The sequence below is a fragment of the Vulpes vulpes genome, chromosome 6 (assembly GCF_048418805.1).
Source record: "Vulpes vulpes isolate BD-2025 chromosome 6, VulVul3, whole genome shotgun sequence".
Classification (NCBI taxonomy): domain Eukaryota; kingdom Metazoa; phylum Chordata; class Mammalia; order Carnivora; family Canidae; genus Vulpes; species Vulpes vulpes.
Window position 1 is genome coordinate 94747182 of NC_132785.1, and position 22767 is coordinate 94769948.

General features: G+C 38.1%; 1 protein-coding gene across 1 annotated transcript in view; it reads left to right on the forward strand.

The window, feature by feature from the left end:
* Positions 1-52: 52 nt before the first annotated feature.
* The window catches only part of ACTR10 (actin related protein 10), a 31622-nt gene continuing 8907 nt past the window's right edge, over positions 53-22767 (forward strand). Inside the window, exons 1-8 of the mRNA XM_026000614.2 lie at positions 53-381; positions 2922-2994; positions 8924-9006; positions 10249-10357; positions 12767-12874; positions 14827-14894; positions 15155-15234; positions 20674-20709. Coding sequence (XP_025856399.1) covers positions 305-381; positions 2922-2994; positions 8924-9006; positions 10249-10357; positions 12767-12874; positions 14827-14894; positions 15155-15234; positions 20674-20709 — 634 coding nt within the window. The 5' untranslated portion in view covers positions 53-304. The remainder of the gene's footprint in view (positions 382-2921; positions 2995-8923; positions 9007-10248; positions 10358-12766; positions 12875-14826; positions 14895-15154; positions 15235-20673; positions 20710-22767) is intronic.

Genomic DNA, 22767 nt, shown 5'->3' on the forward strand with positions numbered 1-22767 from the left:
CGGCGCGCCTGATCGCTTTATTCACCCCCACCCCCACCCCACCCCCACACCCACCGCCCGCACCCTGATCCGCAGCCGCCCGTGTCTCTTCTTCCTTAGTACCGGAGACGGGGACGCCTGCGAAGATTTGGATCCGAGGAGGAGTGAGGCACATCCTGGGACAGCCCGGGCTCGGCGCGCCGCCGCAACTCGAGGCCCCCGCCGTCGCCACGCCCGTGTGCCGTCGGCCCGGGCTCGCCCCTCGAGAGCCGAAGCTGGTGGGCCCGGTGTCGGAGCTGCCGTGCTTACGGTTGCCTTTATTACCATGCCGCTGTATGAAGGCCTAGGGAGCGGCGGGGAGAAAACGGCAGTCGTGATAGACCTGGGAGAGGCTTTTACCAAGTGAGTGGCGGCGACGCTGACTCCCACGGTCGTCCCAAGGGGAGGGCGGGTGGTCGGGGCCCGGCCGGGGTTGTCCTCCCGGGCTCGCCGGGCAGGTTACCACATCTCCACTATTTCCTCCAGCACCTCCTCGAATTACCGCCGTTACTATTTATTTTCAACGAGGACGATACGAATCCCGAGGATCCGGTTCTGACTCCTGGAGAGGCCCAGGCGGCTTCGGGAGAATTGTCTTCTCCGCTGCCCCGGGTCGTCACCCCACACCGAACGGATCCTTTGGTGTCATCCACGCAGGGGATGACAGCGATGGTTTAGACCTTTATCCTGGGCTCGTTTGCTTAGGAAGGTGGCAACCGAACTATCACGTAAATATTTGTTGAACGGAGCGTCTGTTGGTACTGGGAATTGAAGTGTAAGACAGAGCCATTGCTCCCCGCCTGGAGTAGGCAGTCAGATTAGAGAGACTGAACACATAAAGAGGTGAAGAAGCCCGTGGGTAAGACTCGAGATCCTTTGTTGCCTCGGCCCCGAACTCTTAGATTTCGGAATTTGACATGTTTGAAAAGGCAACTTTTATTTTTTTTTTAAAGGTTTTATTTATTTATTCATGAGAGACAGAGACACAGGCAGAGGGAGAAGCAGGCTCCACGCAGGAAGCCCCATGTGGGACTCGATCCCGGGGCTCCAGGATCATGCCCTGGGCCGAAGGTAGGCACCAAACCGCTGAGCTACCCAGGGATCCCCGAAAAGGCAACTTTTAAACACTAGAGTAGTGGTTTTCAGTCTTTTGGATGACATAATCTCTTTGGTGACAGAAAGAAAGCCAGAGATAACACAAAGCTTAAAATATTTGCACACGGTGTCGGAGGTTGGCGGACGATCACAGTGGCGCTTGGACATCAGGTGGCAAGCCCTTGTATGGATTGGGGTTGAGAGGAAAGTAACAGCCTGAATTACCTCTTATGTAGATTCTTGAAATACAAGTATCTGAGAATCGTCAATCTGAACATTGCCTGGTATACAGTACGTATTTAATAATAATTTGTTGAATAAGTGCTCAGAACCATCTATTGAAGTATTGGACCTCAGCTGCTCCAGAATTGGATTAAAAGTAGTTCTTGGTCCATGATGTTCTCTTACTGTTCAATGAAAGATCCTCCCTTATTTATGTTTTCCTTTTTTTTTTAAATTTTTAAAAAGATTTTATTTATTTATTCATGAGAGAGAGAGAGGCAGAGACTCAGGCAGAGGGAGAAGCAGGCTCCATGCAGGGAACCTGACGTGAGACTTGATCCTGGATCTCCAGGATCAGGCCCTGGGCTGAAGGCCCAGCGGTTAAGCACCTGGGCTGCCCTGTTTTTTTGTTTTAAATGTTTATTTTAATAGCATAATAAATATCTTAGGGCTGACACCCAAAGATAATTACTCTGGCTGGGAAGAAATGAGAAGTAGAAACTTACTATATGGGGCACCTGGGTGGCTCAGCTGGTTAAGTGTCCACCCTTTGGCTCAGGGCATGATCTCAGGATCCTGGGATAGAGCCCTTGTTGGGCTCCCTCACCCTCTGCCTGCCGCTCCTCCTCCTTGTGGTCTCCCTCCTTCTCTGTCAAATTAATTAATTTAATTAAATAAAAAGAAAGTTACTATATAGGAAGACAATTATTGACAAATCAAGAGGAGAATGATAAGATGAATTAATGAAGTAAAAGAAAGGAGTTGAAGTCAACCAGTGGGTTGCATCCTGGGGAATTTGAGGAGCACTGGTGCAAGTAAACATGGAGATGTAACTTGGAGAAGATAGAGCTATTTAGGAAAGGAGAGCGGTGCTGAAAACTAGGCAGGAAAAGGAGAGATCATGTTAAGACTAAACTTAGATGGTGATTATGCTTAGCAACATTTTTAGAAAAGTTTTGTTTTATTAACATGAAACATATGTACAAATACCTAAATAGAAGAATCATGTTTTAAAGGATGGAATATTATGCGGTTTTTAAAATCATAATGAAGACTATAATGTGGGCAGAAGCTTATTGTATGAAGTTTATGACATATGGAACAGTGTGATTATGTCAAATATGCATTTTGTAAAAAAAAACAAAAGGAAGCATATCAGTTTGGAAGCTAATAATGTTAGAGTGATGGAATTACGAATAACTCATGATTAAAATGAAATCATACAATGTAATACAAATCCAGAGTTGTAGAGATGTATAGCCTAAAATCAGGTAAAATTTAAAACTGTAAAAAAAAAAAAAAATTTAAAACTGTAAAAAAAGTACATGCTGATCTGAAATGATATACTGGTTTATTTCAGTATCACTAATTTGAAACCATTTTTTTTACCTGAGATACACAATTATGAATATAGATGTATTAATTTTTTCTTAGTTTCTTTGTCCCTTTGAATACATCAGAGATGTTTCCATATATATGTTTTTGTGACTACTGCTTTGAAACAAATCCAGAAAAACTTGTTTCTGTGACAAATACATAGAAAAAATGTTATAACTTGAATATTTCAATTTTCTCTTTATTTGCAGGTGTGGATTTGCTGGAGAAACTGGTCCAAGATGCATTATTCCTAGCGTGATAAAAAGAGCTGGCTTGCCTAAGGTATTTATTTATTTTTTAACAATTTAGCAAAACAAATGCTGTGAAACATTTTTTTAAAGATTTTATTTATTTATTCATGAGAGACAGAGAGAGGGAGAGAGGCAGAGACATAGAGACACAGGCAGAGGGAGAAGTAGGCTCCATGCAGGGAGCCGGACATGGATCCTTGTCTCCAGTATCACACTCTGGGCTGAAGGTGGAGCTAAACCGCTGAGCCACCAGGGCTGCCCTGTAAAACTTTCTTTTATATTTTTTATTTTTTTTTATTGGAGTTCAATTTGCCAACATATAGCATAACACCCAGTGCTCATCCTGCCAAGTGCCTCCCTCAGTGCCCATCACCCAGTCACCCAACCCCCCGCCTACCTCCCTTTCCACTCCCCCTTGTTCGTTTCCCAGAGTTAGATGTCTCTCATGTTTTGTCACCCTTACTGATATTTTCACTCATTTTCTCTCCTTTCCTCTTTATTCCCTTTCACTATTTTTTATATTCCCCAAATGAATGAGACCATATAACATTTGTCCTTCTCTGATTGACTTATTTCACTCAACATAATACCCTCCAGTTTCATTCACGTTGAAGCAAATAGTGGGTATTTGTCGTTTCTTTTCTTTTTCTTTTTCTTTTTTTTTTTAAGATTTTATTTATTCATAGAGACAGAGAGAGGCAGAGACACAGGCAGAGGGAGAAGCAGGCTCCATACCCCAGGCTGCAAGCGGCGCCAAACTGCTGCGCCACCGGGGCTGCCCTATTTGTCGTTTCTTTTTTTTTTTTTTTTTAGTTTTATTTATTTATGATAGTCACAGAGAGAGAGAGAGAGAGAGAGAGGCAGAGACACAGGCAGAGGGAGAAGCAGGCTCCATGCACTGGGAGCCCGATGTGGGATTCGATCCCGGGTCTCCAGGATCGCACCCTGGGCCAAAGACAGGCGCCAAACCGCTACACCACCCAGGGATCCCCTATTTGTCGTTTCTAATGGCTGAGTAATATTCCATTGTATACATAGACCACATCTTCTTTATCCATTCATCTTTCTATGGACACTGAGGCTCCTTCTACAGTTTGGCTATTGTGGACATTGCTGCTATAAAACATTGGGGTGTAGGTGTCCTGCCATTTCACTGCATCTGTATCTTTGGAGTAAATCCCCAGCAGTGCAATTGCTGGGTCGTAGGGCATTTCTATTTTTAACTCTTTGAGGAACCTCCACACAGTTTTCCAGAGTGGCTGTACCAGTTCACATTCCCACCAAAAGTGCAAGAGGGCTCCTCTTTCTTCACATCTTCTCCAACATTTGTTGTTTCCTGTCTTGTTAATTTTCACCATTCTCACTGGTGTGAGGTGGTATCTCATTGTGGTTTTGATTTATATTTCCCTGATGGCAAGTGAGGCGGAGCATTTTCTCATTGTTGGCCATGTCTAGGTCTTCCTCTCTGAAATTTCTGTTCATGTCTTTTGCCCATTTCATGATTGGATTGTTTGTTTCTTTGCTGTTGAGTTTAATAAGTTCTTTATAGATCTTGGATACTAGCCCTTTATCTGATATGTCATTTGCAAATATCTTCTCCCATTCTGTAGGTTGTCTTTTAGTTTTGTTGACTGTTTCTTTTGCTGTGCAGAAGCTTTTTATCTTGATTAAGTCCCAACAATTCATTTTTGCTTTTGTTTCTTTTGCCTTCCTGGATGTATCTTGCAAGAAGTTACTGTGGCCAAGATCAAAAAGGGTGTTGCCTGTGTTCTCTTCTAGGATTTTGATGGATTTTTGTCTCACATTTAGATCTTTCATCCATTTTGAGTTTATCTTTGTGTATGGTATAAGAGAATGGTCTAGTTTCATTCTTCTGCACATGGCTGTCCAATTTTCCCAGCACCATTTATTGAAGAGACTGTCTTTTTTCCAGTGGATAGTTTTTCCTGCTTTGTCGAATATTAGTTGACAATAGAGTTGAGAGTCTACTTCTGGATTCTCTGTTCTGTTCCATTGATCTATGTGTCCGTTTTTGTGCCAGTACCACACTGTCTTGACCACAGCTTGGTAGTACAACATGAAATCTGGCATTGTGATGCCTCCGGCTCTAGTTTTCTTTTTTAATATTCCCCTAGCTATTCGGGGTCTTTTCTGATTCTGCACAAATCTTAAGATGATTTGTTCCAACTCTCTGAAGAAACTCCATGGTATTTTGATAGGGATTGTATTGAATGTGTAAATTGCCCTGGGTAGCCTTGACATTTTCACAATATTCTTCCAATCCATGAGCATGGAATATTTTTCCATCTCTTTGTGTCTTCCTCAATTTCTTTCAGAAGTGTTCTATAGTTTTTAGGGTATAGATCCTTTACCTCTTTGGTTAGGTTTATTCCTAGGTATCTTACGCTTTTGGGTGCAATTGTAAATGGGATTGACTCCTTCATTTCTTTCTTCAGTCTCATTGTTAGTGTATTGAAATGCCACTGATTTCTGGGCATTGATTTTGTATCCTGCCACACTGCCAAATTGCTGTATGAGTTCTAGCAATCTTGGGGTGAAGTCTTTTGGGTTTTCTAGGTACAGTATCATGTCATCTGCGAAGAGGGCGAGTTTGACTTCTTCTTTGCCAATTTGAATGCCTTTTTTTTTTTTTTTTTTCAAATTTTTATTTATTTATGATAGTCACACACAGAGAGAGAGAGAGAGGCAGAGACACAGGCAGAGGGAGAAGCAGGCTCCATGCACCGGGAGCCCGACTTGGGATTCGATCCCTGGTCTCCAGGATCGCACCCTGGGCCAAAGGCAGGCGCTAAACCGCTGCGCCACCCAGGGATCCCCCTTTTATTTCTTTTTGTTACTTGATTGCTGAGGCTAGGACTTCTGGTACTGTGTTGGATAGCAGTGGTGAGAGTGGACATCCCTGTCGTGTTCCTGATCTTAGGGGAAAGGCTCTCAGTGTTTCCCCATTGAGAATATTTGCTGTGAGTTTTTCGTAGATGGCTTTTAAGATGTTGAGGAATGTTCCCTCTATCCCTGCACTCTGAAGAGTTTTGATCAGGAATGGATGCTCTATTTTGAAAAATGCTTTCTCTGCCTCTATTGAGAGGATCATATGGTTCTTGTTTTTTCTCTTGTTGATATGATCTGTCACGTTGATTGCTTTATGAGTGTTGAACCAGCCTTGCATCCCAGGGATAAATCCCACTTGGTCATGGTGAATAATCTTCTTAATGTATTGTTGGATCCTATTGGCTAGTATCATGTTGAGAATTTTTGCATCTGTGTTAGGGATATTGGTCTATAATTCTCCTTTTTGGTGGGGTCTTTGGTTTTGGAATTAAGGTGATGCTGGCTCATAGAAGTTTGGATAAAATATTTTGTAGTGTAACTTCAAGTAAAATTGATTAGAACAGTGCTAAATAATAACATGTGTATGTTACAAGAAAAAAAAATTTTAAATCTTTATTTCATCCTTAGAGTTTCCTGCCAAAACTAATTTGACAGATCAGGAATTGTAGAACAACAGGAACAATAATTTTGCGTAGTATAAAATTCACCTGTTAAAATCAAATACACTTGCTTTTGCTATAACTTAATATTTGCATTCCTGAACAACTTCCCTTCAGTCACAAATAAAAACAGGCTTATGGTGGAGCTGACCGTGTAAAACCCATGTAACTTTGAAATTACAGTGCTAGCAAGAGTAATAACTGATCTCTCAGGAAAAAATTAGAATAGCTTTGGTTTGCAATTGAGAGTGGCTAGAGGCTCTCTTAGGGATAGAAAAATAAAATGGAATAATGGATTGAGGGATCTCTGGGTGGCTCAGTGGTTTAGGACCTGCCTTCGGCCCAGGGCGTGATCCTGGCATCCTGGGATCGAGTCCCACGTTGGGCTCCCTGCAGGGAGCCTGTTTCTCCCTCTGCCTCTGTCTCTGCCTCTCTTTCTCTGTGTCTCTCATGAATAAATAAAATCTTAAAAAAAAAGAAAAGAAGAAGAATGGATTGAAAATATTGGTCAATGGGTGCTAAGACAGTACAGATGGAAGTGAGTTCTGAGCCCGTGGAGCTATTGTTAAGGTGGAACCAAGATGAAATGTAGCCAAGAAGAGAGTCATGAAAAGGGTCTGGTTTGAGAAGGAAGCCCCTGCCTCAAGATTATTTAAATTTTTGAAGATTTTACTTCCTTATTTGAGAGAGAGCATATGCACGCATGAGGAGAGGGAGAGGCAAAGGGAGAAGCAGGGAGCCTATTGTGGGCTCCATCCAGGGTCTCTGGAATCTCAACTGCTTTACCCACTGAACCACCCAGGTGCCTCTCATTTAAGCTTTTGAAGAATAGATATGAAAGGATTCCTACCTGCGTGGCCAGTGAGTTGATGACTTTCCTTTTCTTGATGAAAGTTGTAATTCTAGTATCATAATTTCAGCTCTTGTTCAACATGAACTAATACAAATTTCACATTATGCAGATGTTATTCCTTATTTAACAATGAAAATAAGATCATATTTGGTATTATAAACACATAGCAGAGTAGATGAGTACATCAGTTTATATATGGTATTGGGATGCATTAAGATCAACATGAAAAGTTTTTTTTCACAATTTTTTTTTATTAATAATGCTTGATTAGGGAATCATTTTATTGATTTCAAAATTTTCTAGGGGTACCTGGCCAGCACAGTCAGAAGAGCATGCAATTCTTGATCTCAGGGTCATGAGTTCTAGCCCCCTGTTGGGTTTAGAGATTACTTAAATACAAACTTTAAAAAAAAAAAAAATGGGGGGGAAGGGTGCCTGGGTAGTGCAGTTGGCTGAGTGGCTGACTCTTGATCTCAGCTTAGATCTTGATTTTAGGGTCATGAGTTAAAGCCCCACGTTGGGTTCCATGCTGGGCAGGGAGCCTACTTGAATGAATGATAGGTACATCGATAGATAGGTAGATTAAAAATACTTTCTGCAAATCCTTAGATAAACCAGAAATACAGTAGATACCTGTAGTGTGGTATTCAAAATGTGATGGAATTTCCCGTGTATTTACTTTTCATGTTCTTTTACTTTATAATAATTGAAGTTGGCGTGATACTGGATAAATTTCTAGATAGATTCCTTACTAGACTTAAAACTTTTAACATTCTCATTGATACTTTTTTTAGTGCTTTCAGCTTTTGTATTCATCTTGAAAAGACAGGTATATGTGAAGATTAATCTAGAATCAGCCATACATGGTTTGGAGTCTTCTTTAAGCTCCATAAAATCATTAAATTAGCTGAGCTAATGATCTTTCCATTAAAAGAGTAAATAATGCATCAGAGTACTTAGCGCTTTCTGAGGATCATAAGTGAAGCCCTTGTTATGTATTGGTATTGACTTAACATTCATCGTTTGGCGGTGTTTGCATATACTGTTTTAGTGCTGATAGTGTATGTTCTCACTTTTACATAATGTAAAACATAAACATTCATATATTTATGAATTATGAGCATGTATTTTGTGCCTGGTACTGTGTCAGTTGGAAAAGGATATATCATAAGCAAACCAGGAATACTTCTTCCATCTTAGATTATGTAGTGTAATGGCAAGGTAGACATTTTACAGGTAATTAAGTGGGTGATCTTATAAAAGGGAAAGTGTCCTTGCTTTGAGAGTAACTTATAGGGACTGGATCAAGTCTAGAATGTCTGAGGAAATGGTAAGACCAAATGGAAGAACAATGCAGATGAGCATAGCTGTCTACTTGTGAACACATACTTTTACCCCCAAAAACCAAAAAGTTCTGTCATCTTAGGCCAGTTTTTAAAGATTCCTAATTTAAGTGATTAATTTATATTTAATGTTCACATTTTTTCTCAATGCAAATCACTTTTGATTACCAGAAAACGCGTTAGTACAATAAATAAGCATATTTTAATTTGAGATTATTTTGTTATAAATTAATACATAATTTTAATTTTTTATAGCCTATCAAAGTTGTTCAATATAATATAAATACAGAAGAATTGTATTCCTACCTAAAGGAATTCATCCACATACTGTATTTCAGGTAAGATGCAGTTGTGTTTGTTTTTCTTTCCAGCTTTTGTGATTAGATTTTCCTAATGCCAGTCATAGTGATATTTCATTGTGTTACATCTGATGCCAAAAAAAAGGTGACCTCTACTGCCATTTTTGTTTATTTTCAACCTTTTCCAAAATGTATTTGAAGACTACATAAACTAGCAAGCATAAGGAAATGCTGAAAACAAATTGAATGCTCATTAATAAAGGGGGTTGGGTAATTAAATTATTATATATCCATATAGTAAAGGACTTTACAGGCATTAAAAAAAGAGTTCTATATCTATACATAGTAATACAAAAGATGTCTTAGATATATTGATAATTGAAAAAAAGCAAGTTGCAGAATAACACCTATGGAATAAACACTTTGTTTTTTAAGATCTTATTTATTTATTCATAAGAGACACACAGAGAGGCGGAGACACAGGCAGAGGGAGAAGCAGGCTCCTCCCCGGGAGCCCAATGCGGGACTCCATCCCAGGACCCCAGGATCATCCCCTGAGCCAAAGGCAGACACTCAACTGCTGAGCCACCCAGGTGTCCCTGGATTAAACACTTCTGTTAAAATACATTCATATGTATGGACAATAATGACAATATACAAACTGCTGTAAGTGGTAGTTTCTGGGTAGTAAGAATAAGATATTTTCCAAGTTATAAACTTCTGTTATATTTGGAGTTTTATAGTTTTATGAGCATATATTACTTTTGTAGTCTTAAAAAAAAAAAAAAAAAAACACCTGGGATGCCTGGGTGGCTCAGCAGTTGAGCATCTGCCTTTGTCTCAGGGTTTGATCCTGGAGTTCCAGGATCAAGTCCTGCATTGGGCTTCCTGCATAGAACCTACTTCTCCCTCTGCCTGTGTCTCTGCCTCTCTCTCTCTCTCCGTGTCTCTCATGAATAAATAAATAAAATCTTTTAAAAAATAATTTAAAAAATAAAGAAAAAAATCTTTTTAATGGCTCAAGTGTGTATTCATACTAGATTGTAGCATTTGTTTCCTGAGATAAATTTATAAATTAAAGATCCTGACATAGTACATGGCATATGATAAGAGGTCAGGAATGTTATATTTCCTAGGTTATAAAATGAAGATGTCTTTTTGTCATAAAACATCTTGAGCTAAGGTAGTATAGTTTCTCTGTTCTTAACAAAATTGCATTTATGTGCCAAAATAAATACAAACTTTTATTTAATTTTTTAAATAAAAACTATCACCTTCCAGGCATCTGTTGGTGAATCCTAGAGACCGCCGAGTTGTGGTTATCGAGTCAGTACTATGTCCTTCCCACTTCAGAGAGACACTCACTCGTGTTCTTTTCAAATATTTTGAGGTACCATTTTTTTTTACGTTGTTTTTCGTAGGTACTAAAACTTAAACTAAAAGGTCCTTACTTAATTTCCTTCTTTATATATACTACACAGTGCATTTGAGAAACCAGATGAGAGTAAACTCAAGCTGTTTTAAATGGACCGTATCTTTGCTTTATGATTATTTCATGTGTAATCAACATTTCATCTAAGACTTAGATAACTGAATATTTCTTAATTGATATTTCTGTTCTTTATTTATTTTAATACAGGTTTTTATGTTTGGGGACATTTTTGGAATTAAAGGGTATATTCTGTGGAGTTTATGATGTGGTTTTTTTCTAGGTCTTTTTAGTTTCCATTATTTAGTTATGCTCATTGTTCTAAATTCTTCTGTACCTTCATTTTAGGCTTACTTTTTATTTTATTTATTTGAGAGAGAGTGCATGTGCATGAACCAGCGGTAGGGAGGGGCAAAGGGAGACAGACAAGCCAACTCCCCACCAAGGAGGGAGCACAATGTGGGACTTGATCCCCGGACCCCGAGATCATGACCTGAACCAAAATCAGACAGTTAACTGACTGAGCCACCCAGGTGCCCCCCATTTTAGGCTTTAAGTTCTTGTTATAGGGGTGCCTGGGTAGCTCCAAAGTTGAGCATCTGCCTTCGGCTCACGGTGTGATCCCAGTCCAGGGATCGAGTTCCACGTCAGGCTCCCTCTGAGGAGCCTGCCTCTCCCTCTGTCTATGTCTCTGTCTCTCTCTCTCTGTGTCTTCCATGAATAAATACATAAAACCTTTTTAAAAAATAAATTCTTGTTATATAAAATACCTTTTTTTTTTTTTTTAAGATTTTATTTATTAGAGAGAACACAGACATGAACAAGGAAGAGGCAGACGAAGAGGGACAAGCCCAATTGACTCCCCTCTGAGCACAGAGCCTGACACGGGGCTCAGTTCCAGGACCCTGAGATCATGACCTGAGCCAAAGGCAGACATATAACCAACTGAGCCACCTAGGCACCCCCAAAATAAATTCCTATTATATAGAATGTTCAAATACTGTCTCCCCTAGAGTAAGTGGGCAGTGCTAGGAATGATTCTCAAATTTTGATAGTAGTAATATTACTTGTAGCTTTCATTTTATAGGAGTCAAGATTATTTAAAAACCAAAATTATGATTTAAGGTAATTATATTTCATAATATGCCAAAGCCTTATTCAGATTTTTTTTTTTAAGATTTTATTTATTTATTCATGAGAGAGAGAGAGAGGGGCAGAGAAACAGGCAGAGGGAGAAGCAGGCTCCACGCAGGGAGCCCGACGTGAGACTCGATCCCTGGTCTCCAGGATCAGGTCCTGGGCTGAAGGCGACGCTAAACCACTGAGCCTCCCAGGCTGCCCACCTTATTCAAATTTTTGAAAATTTTTGCCTTAGGAATTTAAGGTTTTCAACAAGAGAAACTAAAGGATTGTGAAAAACATACAATATATAAGAAATTAAGCATATATAGATGTATTTTTCATATATTCTGTTGAGATCACATATCAAAAATCATATCTTTATGAGATAATGACAGTTAATATTTCTAGGTTATAGTTTAGTAAAACAGGCATAGATTAAACAGGTTGCATACTCCTTTATTTACTGATATAAATTTAGGAATTTGGTTTTCCATATGGAGAAAAAGGAAAAACAAGAAGCAACATCAGCTCTTATCTGAATAAAATAGATGATTCTCTGTATTTTAAGTTTAGTTATGTTTGTGTATCTCCTATGTGGCTAGAATACTTGCTGTATGTACTTAGATAAGAGAAATATGCTATTTTTTTTTGGCATTTGGTTATGAGGACTTTTATGGTTTGATTGAATATTTATCTCATATTTGAAGGATCACCAGATCTGGCAAGTTCTCACTGAAAAATGTCACACAGTTAAGGATTTTTATAGCTCTTAAATTTAATTTTAAATGCTATATTATGTTTTAAAAATAGTGTTCATGTTACAAACTTTGGGAATAAAGACAATCTTTTTCTAAATTTTCATTTTGGTGGCAATGACATCTCTTTATTTTTTTTAATTTACCTACTTCAAATTTATGTTTCTGTACCTCTTTTATCCCTTTCATTTTTCCCTCCTAAAGAGGGAGAACAAAAATTAATCAAAATGTTTCACAATTGTCATTTTGGAATGAAACAACTTAGAGAATTAAAAGAGTGTTTTATTTATTATGGTATATTTTGGTGCTTGTGTAAATTCAGATAAATCAACAAACTAATTCTTAATTTAGTGCCGTAAAGTGATTAAAAGGGTGTCATAAATGTTACTGTGAATTTTTTCAAGTATATTTGAAATATGAGGGAAACATTTTCAACTACTAATACTCCTAGTTCTGTTGTTGTTATTGTTATTTTGGTTTTGTTGTTTTCTAGGTCCCATCTGTCCTGCTTGCTCCAAGTCATCTAATGGCTCTTCTGACACTTGGGATAAACTCTGCCATGGTTCTGGATTGCGGCTATAGGGAGAGCCTGGTGTTACCTGTATCTTTTTTTTTTTTGTCAAGCAGCTAATTTTTCAGTTTTCATTCTACTTTAGTACAGTTAGATGTTACGAGTGGCTTTCATGGAATGAAACTATTTGGGGTTACCATGTACAAATATTAATTCCCATGTGGAAAAAATTTACAGGATTGTCTTAAATCTTGTAGAAATTACCATTATGACTTAGTCCCGGTATATACTCCAGGGGTCAGACCTCATGAACATAATGTTCAGTTTTTAAGAGGAACATCAACCAATTAGGATGTGTCATAGAACTTGACTAGTTCTAAGAAAAGATCAAAAAGGAAAAAAAAGGTCATACAAAGAGTAATTGGAGAAACTGAAATGAGAAAATTAAATCAAGAAAAATTAAAATGTGAAATCAGCCTTCAAATAGCTGAAGTGTTTGCTGTGGAAAAGTGAGTGCATTTTTTTCTTTTTCAATTTCTGGAGGCTGTCATAGAAGCAGTAGGGCATAGGGTTTATGATTTTGGTTTTAGAATCAAATACATAAGTGGTAAATCTTGCTATGTTTCTTACTGGTTGTATGATGTTCATCAAGTAATCTCTTTGGGCCTCAGTTCTCTCATCTGTGAAATGGGAATTATAATAATTCCACCTCATGGAGGGGATATTGTGTGACTTGAGTGAGACAATGTAAAATATTTAGCATAGGACCTGGCACGTAATAACTTGCTTGGCAAGTGTTCTAGTTTTTGTGTCATTCACCACTGGGAAAAACTTCTTAGTGATTCAAGCTGTCCCAAAATGGAATTAGTGACTATACACTGGTGCATTCTTTGTCATCAGAAGACTCTCAGAAGATTCAATGTTCACAGAAGACGGTGAACATTGCTCTTTTGAAAAGGACATTGAAGTACTTAAATGTGTGATGCTTGGGAAGAAATACTTGGGGGAGTGAAATTAAGAATCATTAGCTCCTAAATTAGGTAATAGTTTTTAAAATATGAAGTATTTTGTGTTTAAATCTCATAACAGGGGCACCTGAGTGGCTCAGTGGTTGAGCGTTTGCCCTCGGCTCAGGCCTTGATCTTGGGATCCTGGGATCGAGTCTCGCATTGGACTCCCTGCATGGAGCCTGCTTCTCCCTCTGTCTATGTCTCTGCCTCTCTCTCTGTGTCTCTCATGAATAAATAAATAAATTTATTTAAAAAATAAATAGGGCAGCCCCGGTGGCCCAGTGGTTTAGCGCCTGCCTTGGGCCCAGGGTGTGATCCTGGAGACCTGGGATTGAGTCCTGTGTCGGGCTCCCTGCATGGAGTCTGCTTCTCCCTCTGCCTGTGTCTGCCTCTCTCCCTCCCTCCCTCCCTCTTTCTCTCTCTCTGTGTCTCTCATGAATAAATAAATCTTTAAAAAAAATCAGGTAGTAAATCCACAGTTTAGTATTTTCTTCTGTCCTCTCAGCTCTAATAGGAATACAATGTGAGACATATATGTAATTTAAAATGTTTCTAAGAGGTACATTTTTAAAAGTACCAGTGAAAGATGAAGTTTCTCTATTTAATTTAACCCAATATATTCAAAGTATTATCATTTCAACATAGAAACTATATAAAACTTATAATAAAACTTATAATGAGATTTTATAGGATTTTTTTTTGTGTATGTATTATTAAGGCTTCTAAATGTGATATTCAGTTTGTTCTTACAGCACATCTCAATTCAGACTGGCCCCATTTCAAGTGCTTAGTAACCACATGTGGCCAGTAGCTACTTTGTTAGACAGTTCCAACTATTGAATTCTTTGTGTTAGTGTGTATGTTTAACCTCTTTCTTTGAAGAAGAATATGGAAAAAGACTGATTTTTCTGCAACTCTTTTAAAAATATGAATTTGTTATCAAAGCTGACTTAATACTGCAAAAAGTGAGGAAAGTATCAAGGAAGTCACATTTTATCTCCTAAAATAGTTGTATCCTTAACTACCCTGTAGATCTATGAAGGAATCCCAGTACTAAATTGTTGGGGAGCACTCCCCCTAGGAGGAAAAGCCCTTCACAAGTAAGTGTCTTGGAATTTAGCACATTTGCTCTACCTCTACCACAAAAACATGTTAATTTTTTTACAGTGATCAGTAGAGAGTAATATGGACATTTAATGTTATTCAGTCCATTCTCTATTATTAGCCTTGAGTAAGGATAAAATCACTTTTGTTTAAAGCATTATAACCTTTTATGTAGTAAACATATTAAATAAGAGAAGGATATCATGTTCAATATTTTAATTCCAGTAACTTTTTTTTTTTTTTTTTAAACTTTCAGGGAGTTGGAAACTCAACTATTGGAGCAATGTACTGTTGACACAGGTGCTGCTAAAGAACAGAGCCTTCCCTCTGTGATGGGTAAAACAATTTTAAAGTATTTTAAGAATGGTTTACACTCCCTTGTCATAATTCAACTCATTTGTTTTTTATCCTATTGTATAGTTATACTCTTTTCCTTAGTATCACTTGTTTCCAAAGCCATTGGAATGGCTTTGTTCCAATTATAAGGTCAGTATTGACTTCTTAATGACCAAATCCAGTAGTTTAATTTTGGTCATCCTTTCTAGAATTTTTGACATTGCGGATTATCATATACTTTTGATATTCTCTCTCCTTGACTTTTAGGACTCTCTCCCTTTTATGATGTTCTATTATTATATGATATTCCTTGGTTTCCTCTGCTCTTTCTCTCCTGATATTCCCCTAAGCCTCTCTTGTTATTTGTTTTTTGTTTTTTTTTTTTCTTCCCACTGGCTTTTAAAAAGTGATCTCATCTATTTTATAACTTCAGCTACATCAATATGCTGTTGATTCTCAAATGTATCATTGGGCTTCCAATTTCATTTCAACAAATCATTTGCAGATAAAAATGGTATCTTCCTTCTCTCCCATTTTAGAAAACTGGGAGTTAAAAATCCTTTCATTTCTCCCTCAGAAATGTCTTTTAAATTATATCTCTTTTTCTCTATCATCTATACTACTGAACATCTGAAAACAAAGACATAAACTAGACCCTATTATTGCTTGCTTGGATTGTTATAGGAGACTACTCTCTGGACCAATTCAATCTATTTTATACTGTTGCCAGAAATAATTTATACAAGTCTGATTATACCATTCTTTGGCTTGAAGATTTTTGCTGATTCCACGGCTTAAAATCCAAATTATTTGTTTGATATACTTATTTCTTCTCAGTCTGACTTTTTTCTATCTCTTGCCCTAAGCTAATCACTTTAATCCTGTGCACCTTATTTCAGCTATTGTAAATTTCATATAGTCTTCTGGTCACCAGTAGTCCTTCCTCAACCCTGAGCCTTTATTCTGTTTCTTTACCTAGGCTGTTGGGTTTTTGATCCCTCCACGTGACTCATCTGGAATGTCATTTTTTATAAAGCCTTCTTCAATTACCCTGAGGCAGATAAATTTCTTCCCTCTCTGTTAAGTCCTCAGTAGTATTTATTTAGCAAATATGACACATCTTCATTTGCCTGTTAACTCCCCTGTTTCCCTTCATTGACTTTTGAGGATCTCTGTCATACTTGTTTTTCAGTCAATAGCACTTATAAATGGGCACTGGGCACTGAATAAATGTTGGAAAGAGAAAGGCAGGTTATTAGGACATTTATCTTTGCATATATGGTTTTCTTATTTTCCTTTTGGTGGTTAAGATAATAGCATTCTTTGTCCTATAGATTGGTTTGTAATTTTTCTTTTCCAGATAAACTTTGTTACTCTTTTAGTAGCCATGAAGACAGTTAATTTGTAAAAAGCTTTTTTTTTTTTTTTTTTTTTTTTAAAGATTTTATTTATTTATTCATGAGAGACACAGAGAAAGACGGGGGTTGGGGGAAGAGGCAGAGACACAGGCAGAGGGAGAAGCAGGCTCCATGCAGGGAGCCTGATGTGAGACTCAATCCCGGGTCTCCAGGATCAGGCCCTGGGCTGAAGGGTCTCCAGGATCAGGCCCTGGGCTGAAGGCAGGCGCTAAACCGCTGCGCCACCCAGGCTGCCTGCCGTAATTTGTAAAAAGTATCCAAAGATAATGAGTTTAGTGTAACATCGATATTTTTAATAAAGGTCTTCTTTTAAAAAAATAAATAAATAAAAAATAAAGGTCTTCTTTTAAAACTGAAAATAACATTTGCTTAAAATTCTAAACTTTACATTTTTAGACACCCTTTTTTAAACCAACTATCATGGCTTCTGATTGTAATCTTTCCCTCCCATAATCCCTAAAATCTGAGTCTGTGATACCCTTGTAGTCTTACTAATTGTGGAATTAAATCATATCATTGTTTGCTGAACAACATGTTTAGGAGGATCAGAAGTGCAAATACATTTAAAATAGCTCTTGTCAAGGTCCTTAGCAAGGATTAGATTCAAATTTTATGTATACTTGGGTATCCTTAAATGAACTTTGAATGAGTGTTTTTCATTTAGTATTTGGAACCTAGTTCAAAAAGAATAAATATACTAAAATAACTCATGAAGACTAACCTAAGTACATTGATTTGAAAAGTGTGCAGTTTAAAAATAAATTATGTATAAAAATATTATGTTTCTTATTCTCCTAAATTAACTGAATTTAGATGTGATTTTTCAGAGACAATGACAATGAATACCTCTTGTTTCTATTCCTTATTTGAGAAGTTTAAGTAACTGTTACTATTAAGATTAAAGAACTCCTTCCCAAAGCAGCATTCTACCCCCAGCTAAAATAAGCGCTTTATTTTCAAGCCTGCTTTACATATAACCTAAAGAAAACGGTTTTTTGTATTACCAAATTTCTTTGTTATATATTGGAATTCATTTGAATATTCCTGAAGAGAATAAAACAGTTATGAAATGATACCGTTTTTAGCACTAATTCTTAAATTAGAAGTTCCTGTTATCTACTTATATTTCTCTCATCTCTTTATTGCAAATTAAAATTTTTTTGGAAATCTCTATCCGTTTGTGAGATGAATTTAAATACATAAGGATAGAAGTCTTTACACTTTTTGATTGTTCACACACACTGGCCCCATTAGTAAGAAAACTTTGGAGCACGTACCTTCAATGTGTATGTATGTTTATTTATAAATTATATTTGTACTCTTATTACTGTATTATGAAACACAAAAGTAAGAATTTTAAAAGGGTGAGATCATGGTAATTAATAATTCTAAAATTGTACTTACTAATGCTAAAAGGTTTTTGCTCCTCAAAAAATGTGTAGTGTGATTAAATATTTTTTATTATCTTTTTAAAGGTTGTGGCTTAACATTTTAAAGGTAGTGGTGGAAGAAGTGCATGAGTATACCCTTATGAAATCATGATTCCATTTTCAGCTATAAATTTCTGTTTTCCTTGATGTAAATAATTTGTTCTTATAAATCAGAATATTTTTACATATTTAACAATGAGTTAAAAAGTCTGTTTAGAAGATTTTTTTTTAAGATTTTATTTATTTATTCATGAGAGACACTAGGAGAGAGACAGAGACATAAGCAGAGGGAGAGGCAGGCTCCCTGCAGGAAGCCTGATGCAGGACTCGACCCCAGGACCCCACGGTCACAACCGGCACTTAAGGCAGATGCTCAACCACTGAGCCACCCAGTCGTCCCTGTTTAGAAGATTTTATTTTTTAAAAGATTTTATTTATTTATTCATGAGAGACACAGGGAGAGAGAGAGGCAGAGACACAGGCAGAGGGAGAAGCAGGCTCCACACAGGGAGCCCAATGTGGGACTTGATCCCAGGACTCCAGGATCATGCCCTGAGCCAAAGGCAGACACTTAAGCACTGAGCCACCCAGGTGTCCCTAAAAGATTTTAAATTTAGGTTACACAATGTTTCTGAATCTGACTTGGATAACTAGATTTTTAGCAACAAAAGTACATAACACTGATAATATATCATCCACCTTCCAGAGGTTGCCTAGATTGTATAGATATCTTTGAATACGAGATTCTTCTTTTTTATAATTTTACTTTTTTCCTCCAAATTTTTAGAATTCTAGTTTTTTAACATATAATACTGGTTTCAGGAGTAGAATTTAGTGATTCATCAGTAGAATTCAGTGATTCATCACATACAACACTCAGTGTTCATCACAAGTGCCCTTCTTAATACTTGTCACCCATTTAACCCATCCCCTGCCCACTACCTCTCCATCAACCCTCAGTTGTTCTCTATCATTAAGAGTCTCTAATGATTTGCTTCTTCTCTTTTTTCTTTTTCTTCCCGTATATTCATCTGTTTTGTTTCCTAAATTCCACATATGAGTGAGATCATACGGTATTTATCTTTCTCTGATTGACTTATTTCATTTAGCATAATATATTCTCGCTCCATCCACGTCACTGCAAGTGGCAGTATTTCATTCTTTTTGGTGGCTGAGTAATACTCTTGTGTGTGTGTTTGAATGATGAAGTCTGTTCCCTAGAAACAAAGTCTTTCTTTCTTTCTTTTCTTTTCTTTCGATTGTATTCACTTATTTCAGAGAGAGAAAGAGAGTACAACAGGGGGGAGGGACAAAGGGAGAGGGAGAAGCAGCCTCCTCGCTGAGTAGGGAGCCTAACTTGGGACTCGATCCCAGGCCCCAGAATCATGACCCAAGCCCAAGGCAGACACCTAATTGACTGAGCCACTCAGGAGCCCCCAAAGTTAATTTTTCTGTTTGGCTTTTAAAAAGTTAGAGTGCGGGGCAGCCCCGGTGGCTCAGCGGTTTAGCGCCGCCTGCAGCTCAGGGCGTGATCCTGGAGACCCAGGATCGAGTCCCACGGCTGGCTCCCTGCATGGAGCCTGCTTCTCCCTCTGCCTGTCTCTGCCTCTCTCTCTCCTCTCTGTGTATTCTCATGAATAAATAAATAAAATCTTAAAAAAAAAAAAAGTTAGAGTGCTCCCCGCCCCCCTCCCCTCTCACGTCCACTTTCTGCCAGCCTGTGTCCCTCTCCCTCTCCCCCTCTCTCCTTCCTCTGGCACCTGAGCACAGGAACCTGCCCAGGCCCCGCTCCGCTCCTGCCTCCGCTCCCGCCTCCCTCCTCCCCACGCCGGCCGGCCGGCCGGAAGGCTCCAGCCGTGAGGCTCCCGCGGCTGCGTCACCGCCCCCCCCCCCCCCCCAGACAAGATGGACACCCCCGAGGAAGACGTATGTCGAGTGTGTCGGTCAGAAGGAACACCTGAGAAACCTCTTTATCATCCTTGTGTATGTACTGGCAGTATTAAGTTTATTCATCAAGAATGTTCAGTGGCTGAAACACAGTCGAAAAGAATACTGTGAATTATGCAAGCACAGATTTGCTTTCACACCAATTTATTCTCCAGATACGCCTTCACGGCTCCAATCCAAGACATTTGCCGGACTGGTTACAAGTATTGGCACTGCAATACGATATTGGTTTCATTACACACTTGTGGCCTTTTGCAAGGTTGGGAGTTGTTCCTCTTACAGCATGAAAACCTCGCTTAGAAAGCATTATCCGCTGGGATGCCTGGGTGGCTTAGCGGTTGGGCGCCTGCCTTCGGCTCCGGTCGTGATCCTGGGATCTGGGATCCAGTCCTGCATCGGGCTCCCAGCAAGGAGCCTGCTTCTCCCTCTGCCTATGTCTCTGCCTCTCTCTCTCAGTCTGTGTGTCTCTCATGAATAAATGAATAAATCTTAAAAAAAATAAATGAATAAATAAAAAATAAAAAGTTAGAGTGCTTATATTTTTAAAAATGTTGCTGAAATGGAAAGTGGTAATGTGAGTGTAATTTAACAGACTGTTTCTGCTTATTAAACTTCTATAGTTCTAAATAAAATTTCTGTTTTAGGTTCAATTCCAGAAGGTGTCCTAGAGGACATTAAAGGTAAACTAAGTTCCCATTTTTGTCCCTTTTATCCTTAAATATTAGTTCAGAGGGCACATGTTTCTAAATATTTATGGAGGCATAAAATGCATTAAATTCATAATGTAATATCCTAGAAATATTTGATATATAGGATAAATTATGGAATCGTGTAAATAAAATTTTGATTTTTCTTTAAATTTATGGAAGCTTTTTAGCATTATTTATGTCTTATTGAGGAAACTTCTCAATTATAGAGTATATAGGATTACTAGGGAATTAATAGTTTGCACAGTTAACAGATAAATTGCTTATGAAAGACACTGGTTTTATGTTGTATAAAGGTTTTTTATTCCAGTTTTTAAATACATATTTATAAGGTCAATTATTTCACTGACTTTGGAAGTTCTAATTTGGGGCCAAAGTATATTGGGCTCACTTGAATAAGATATATTACTTCTTTCCTAGAGTACACTTTTATGATAGTTTTTTAAATGAGTTTTCTGGCTTTTGGGGGGGGTTATTTGTGGGTTTTTTGTAAAATTTGTTTATTTATTTGAGAGAGAGAGTGTGTATGCAACACAGGGGGAAGGGGCAGAGGGAGAGAGAGAAGCAGACTCCCCACTGATCAGGGAGCCTGACAGGGCTTGATCCCAGGATCCTGAGATCATGACCTGAGCCGAAGGCAGACGCTTAACTGACTGAGCCACCCAGGCACCCCAGTTTTCTGGTATTTTGACTCACTGAAAGGAAAAGCATTTAAGATATAATTTAAGGGGCCTCTGGGTGGCTCAGTATTTGAGCATCTGCCTTTGGCTCAGGGCGTGATCCCAGGGTCCTGGGATGGAGTCCTGAATCAGCATCCCCACAAGGGAGCCTGCTTCTTCCTCTGCCTATATCTCTGCCTCTCTCTCCCTGTGTCTCTCATGAATAAATAATTAAAATCTTAAAAAATAAAATGTGTGTGTGTGTGTATATATGTTTGTGTGTATATATATATGTGTATATATATATACATATATATGTAATATTCCTCAGTACTGAGAATGTCATATAAAATTAATAAGAGAGAATCAGATAATAATGGATTATAGAATTAATTGAGACCTAGAGATAATCTGGTACAATTGGGGCCCTGAAATACTAAGTGATTTATTTAGGGTCACACCGTAGCTGGTATTAGAGCGAGGTCTGAAAAGTGGATATTGTTCTTCATTTTATTGTTTATGTGGTATAATCATTTATAATTTCTTCAGTTATTGTAAAACTTGGTTCATTTGTACATGCTTATTGCAGTAGTTTCCTATGCCAAGTATATAAGATCTTAAGGGCTATTTATCTTATATACCAAAGAGAGTTATGAGGACTTGAATAAAATACAAAATATGTAAATAGCTTGAACATCTAGCTTACTATTTAGCATATTAGGATATTAGAAATTCCTAATATATTTTGAATTAGTGAATGAGAAGAATTTTATATAAAATGTAAATACATATTTAACATGTTTTACAAGTAATTAACAAAGTCATTAGATTTCTTGCATCCAACGTCAGTTTTGTTTCTACTTTTTTTTTTTTTGAATTATATTTTTTTAAGATTTTATTTATTTATTTATGAGAGACACAGAAAGAGAGAGAGAGAGGCAAAGACACAGGCAGAGGGAGAAGCAGGCCCCATTCAGGGAGCCCGACATGGGACTTGATCCCAGGTCTCCAGGATCAGGCCCCCGGCTGAAGGCGGCGCTAAACTGCTGAGCCACCTGGGCTGCCCAGTTTTGTTTCTACTTAAAAATTTTTTGTTCCTTACCTACTTTGAAAATAATTTGAAGCAACTTATTATAAAGGCACTTTGCAACAGAAATTATATTTGAAAGAATAAATGTTCAAAGTGCAAGAGAAAAAGGTGACCTAGTAGAAGGAAAATGGTAGTTTTGGGCTATGCCAAGAGGGAGAAAATAATCATTAAAAAAACACTAAACTGGGGATCCCTGAGTGGCGCAGCGGTTTGGCACCTGCCTTTGGCCCAGGGCGCGATCCTGGAGACCCGGGATCGAATCCCACATCGGGCTCCCAGTGC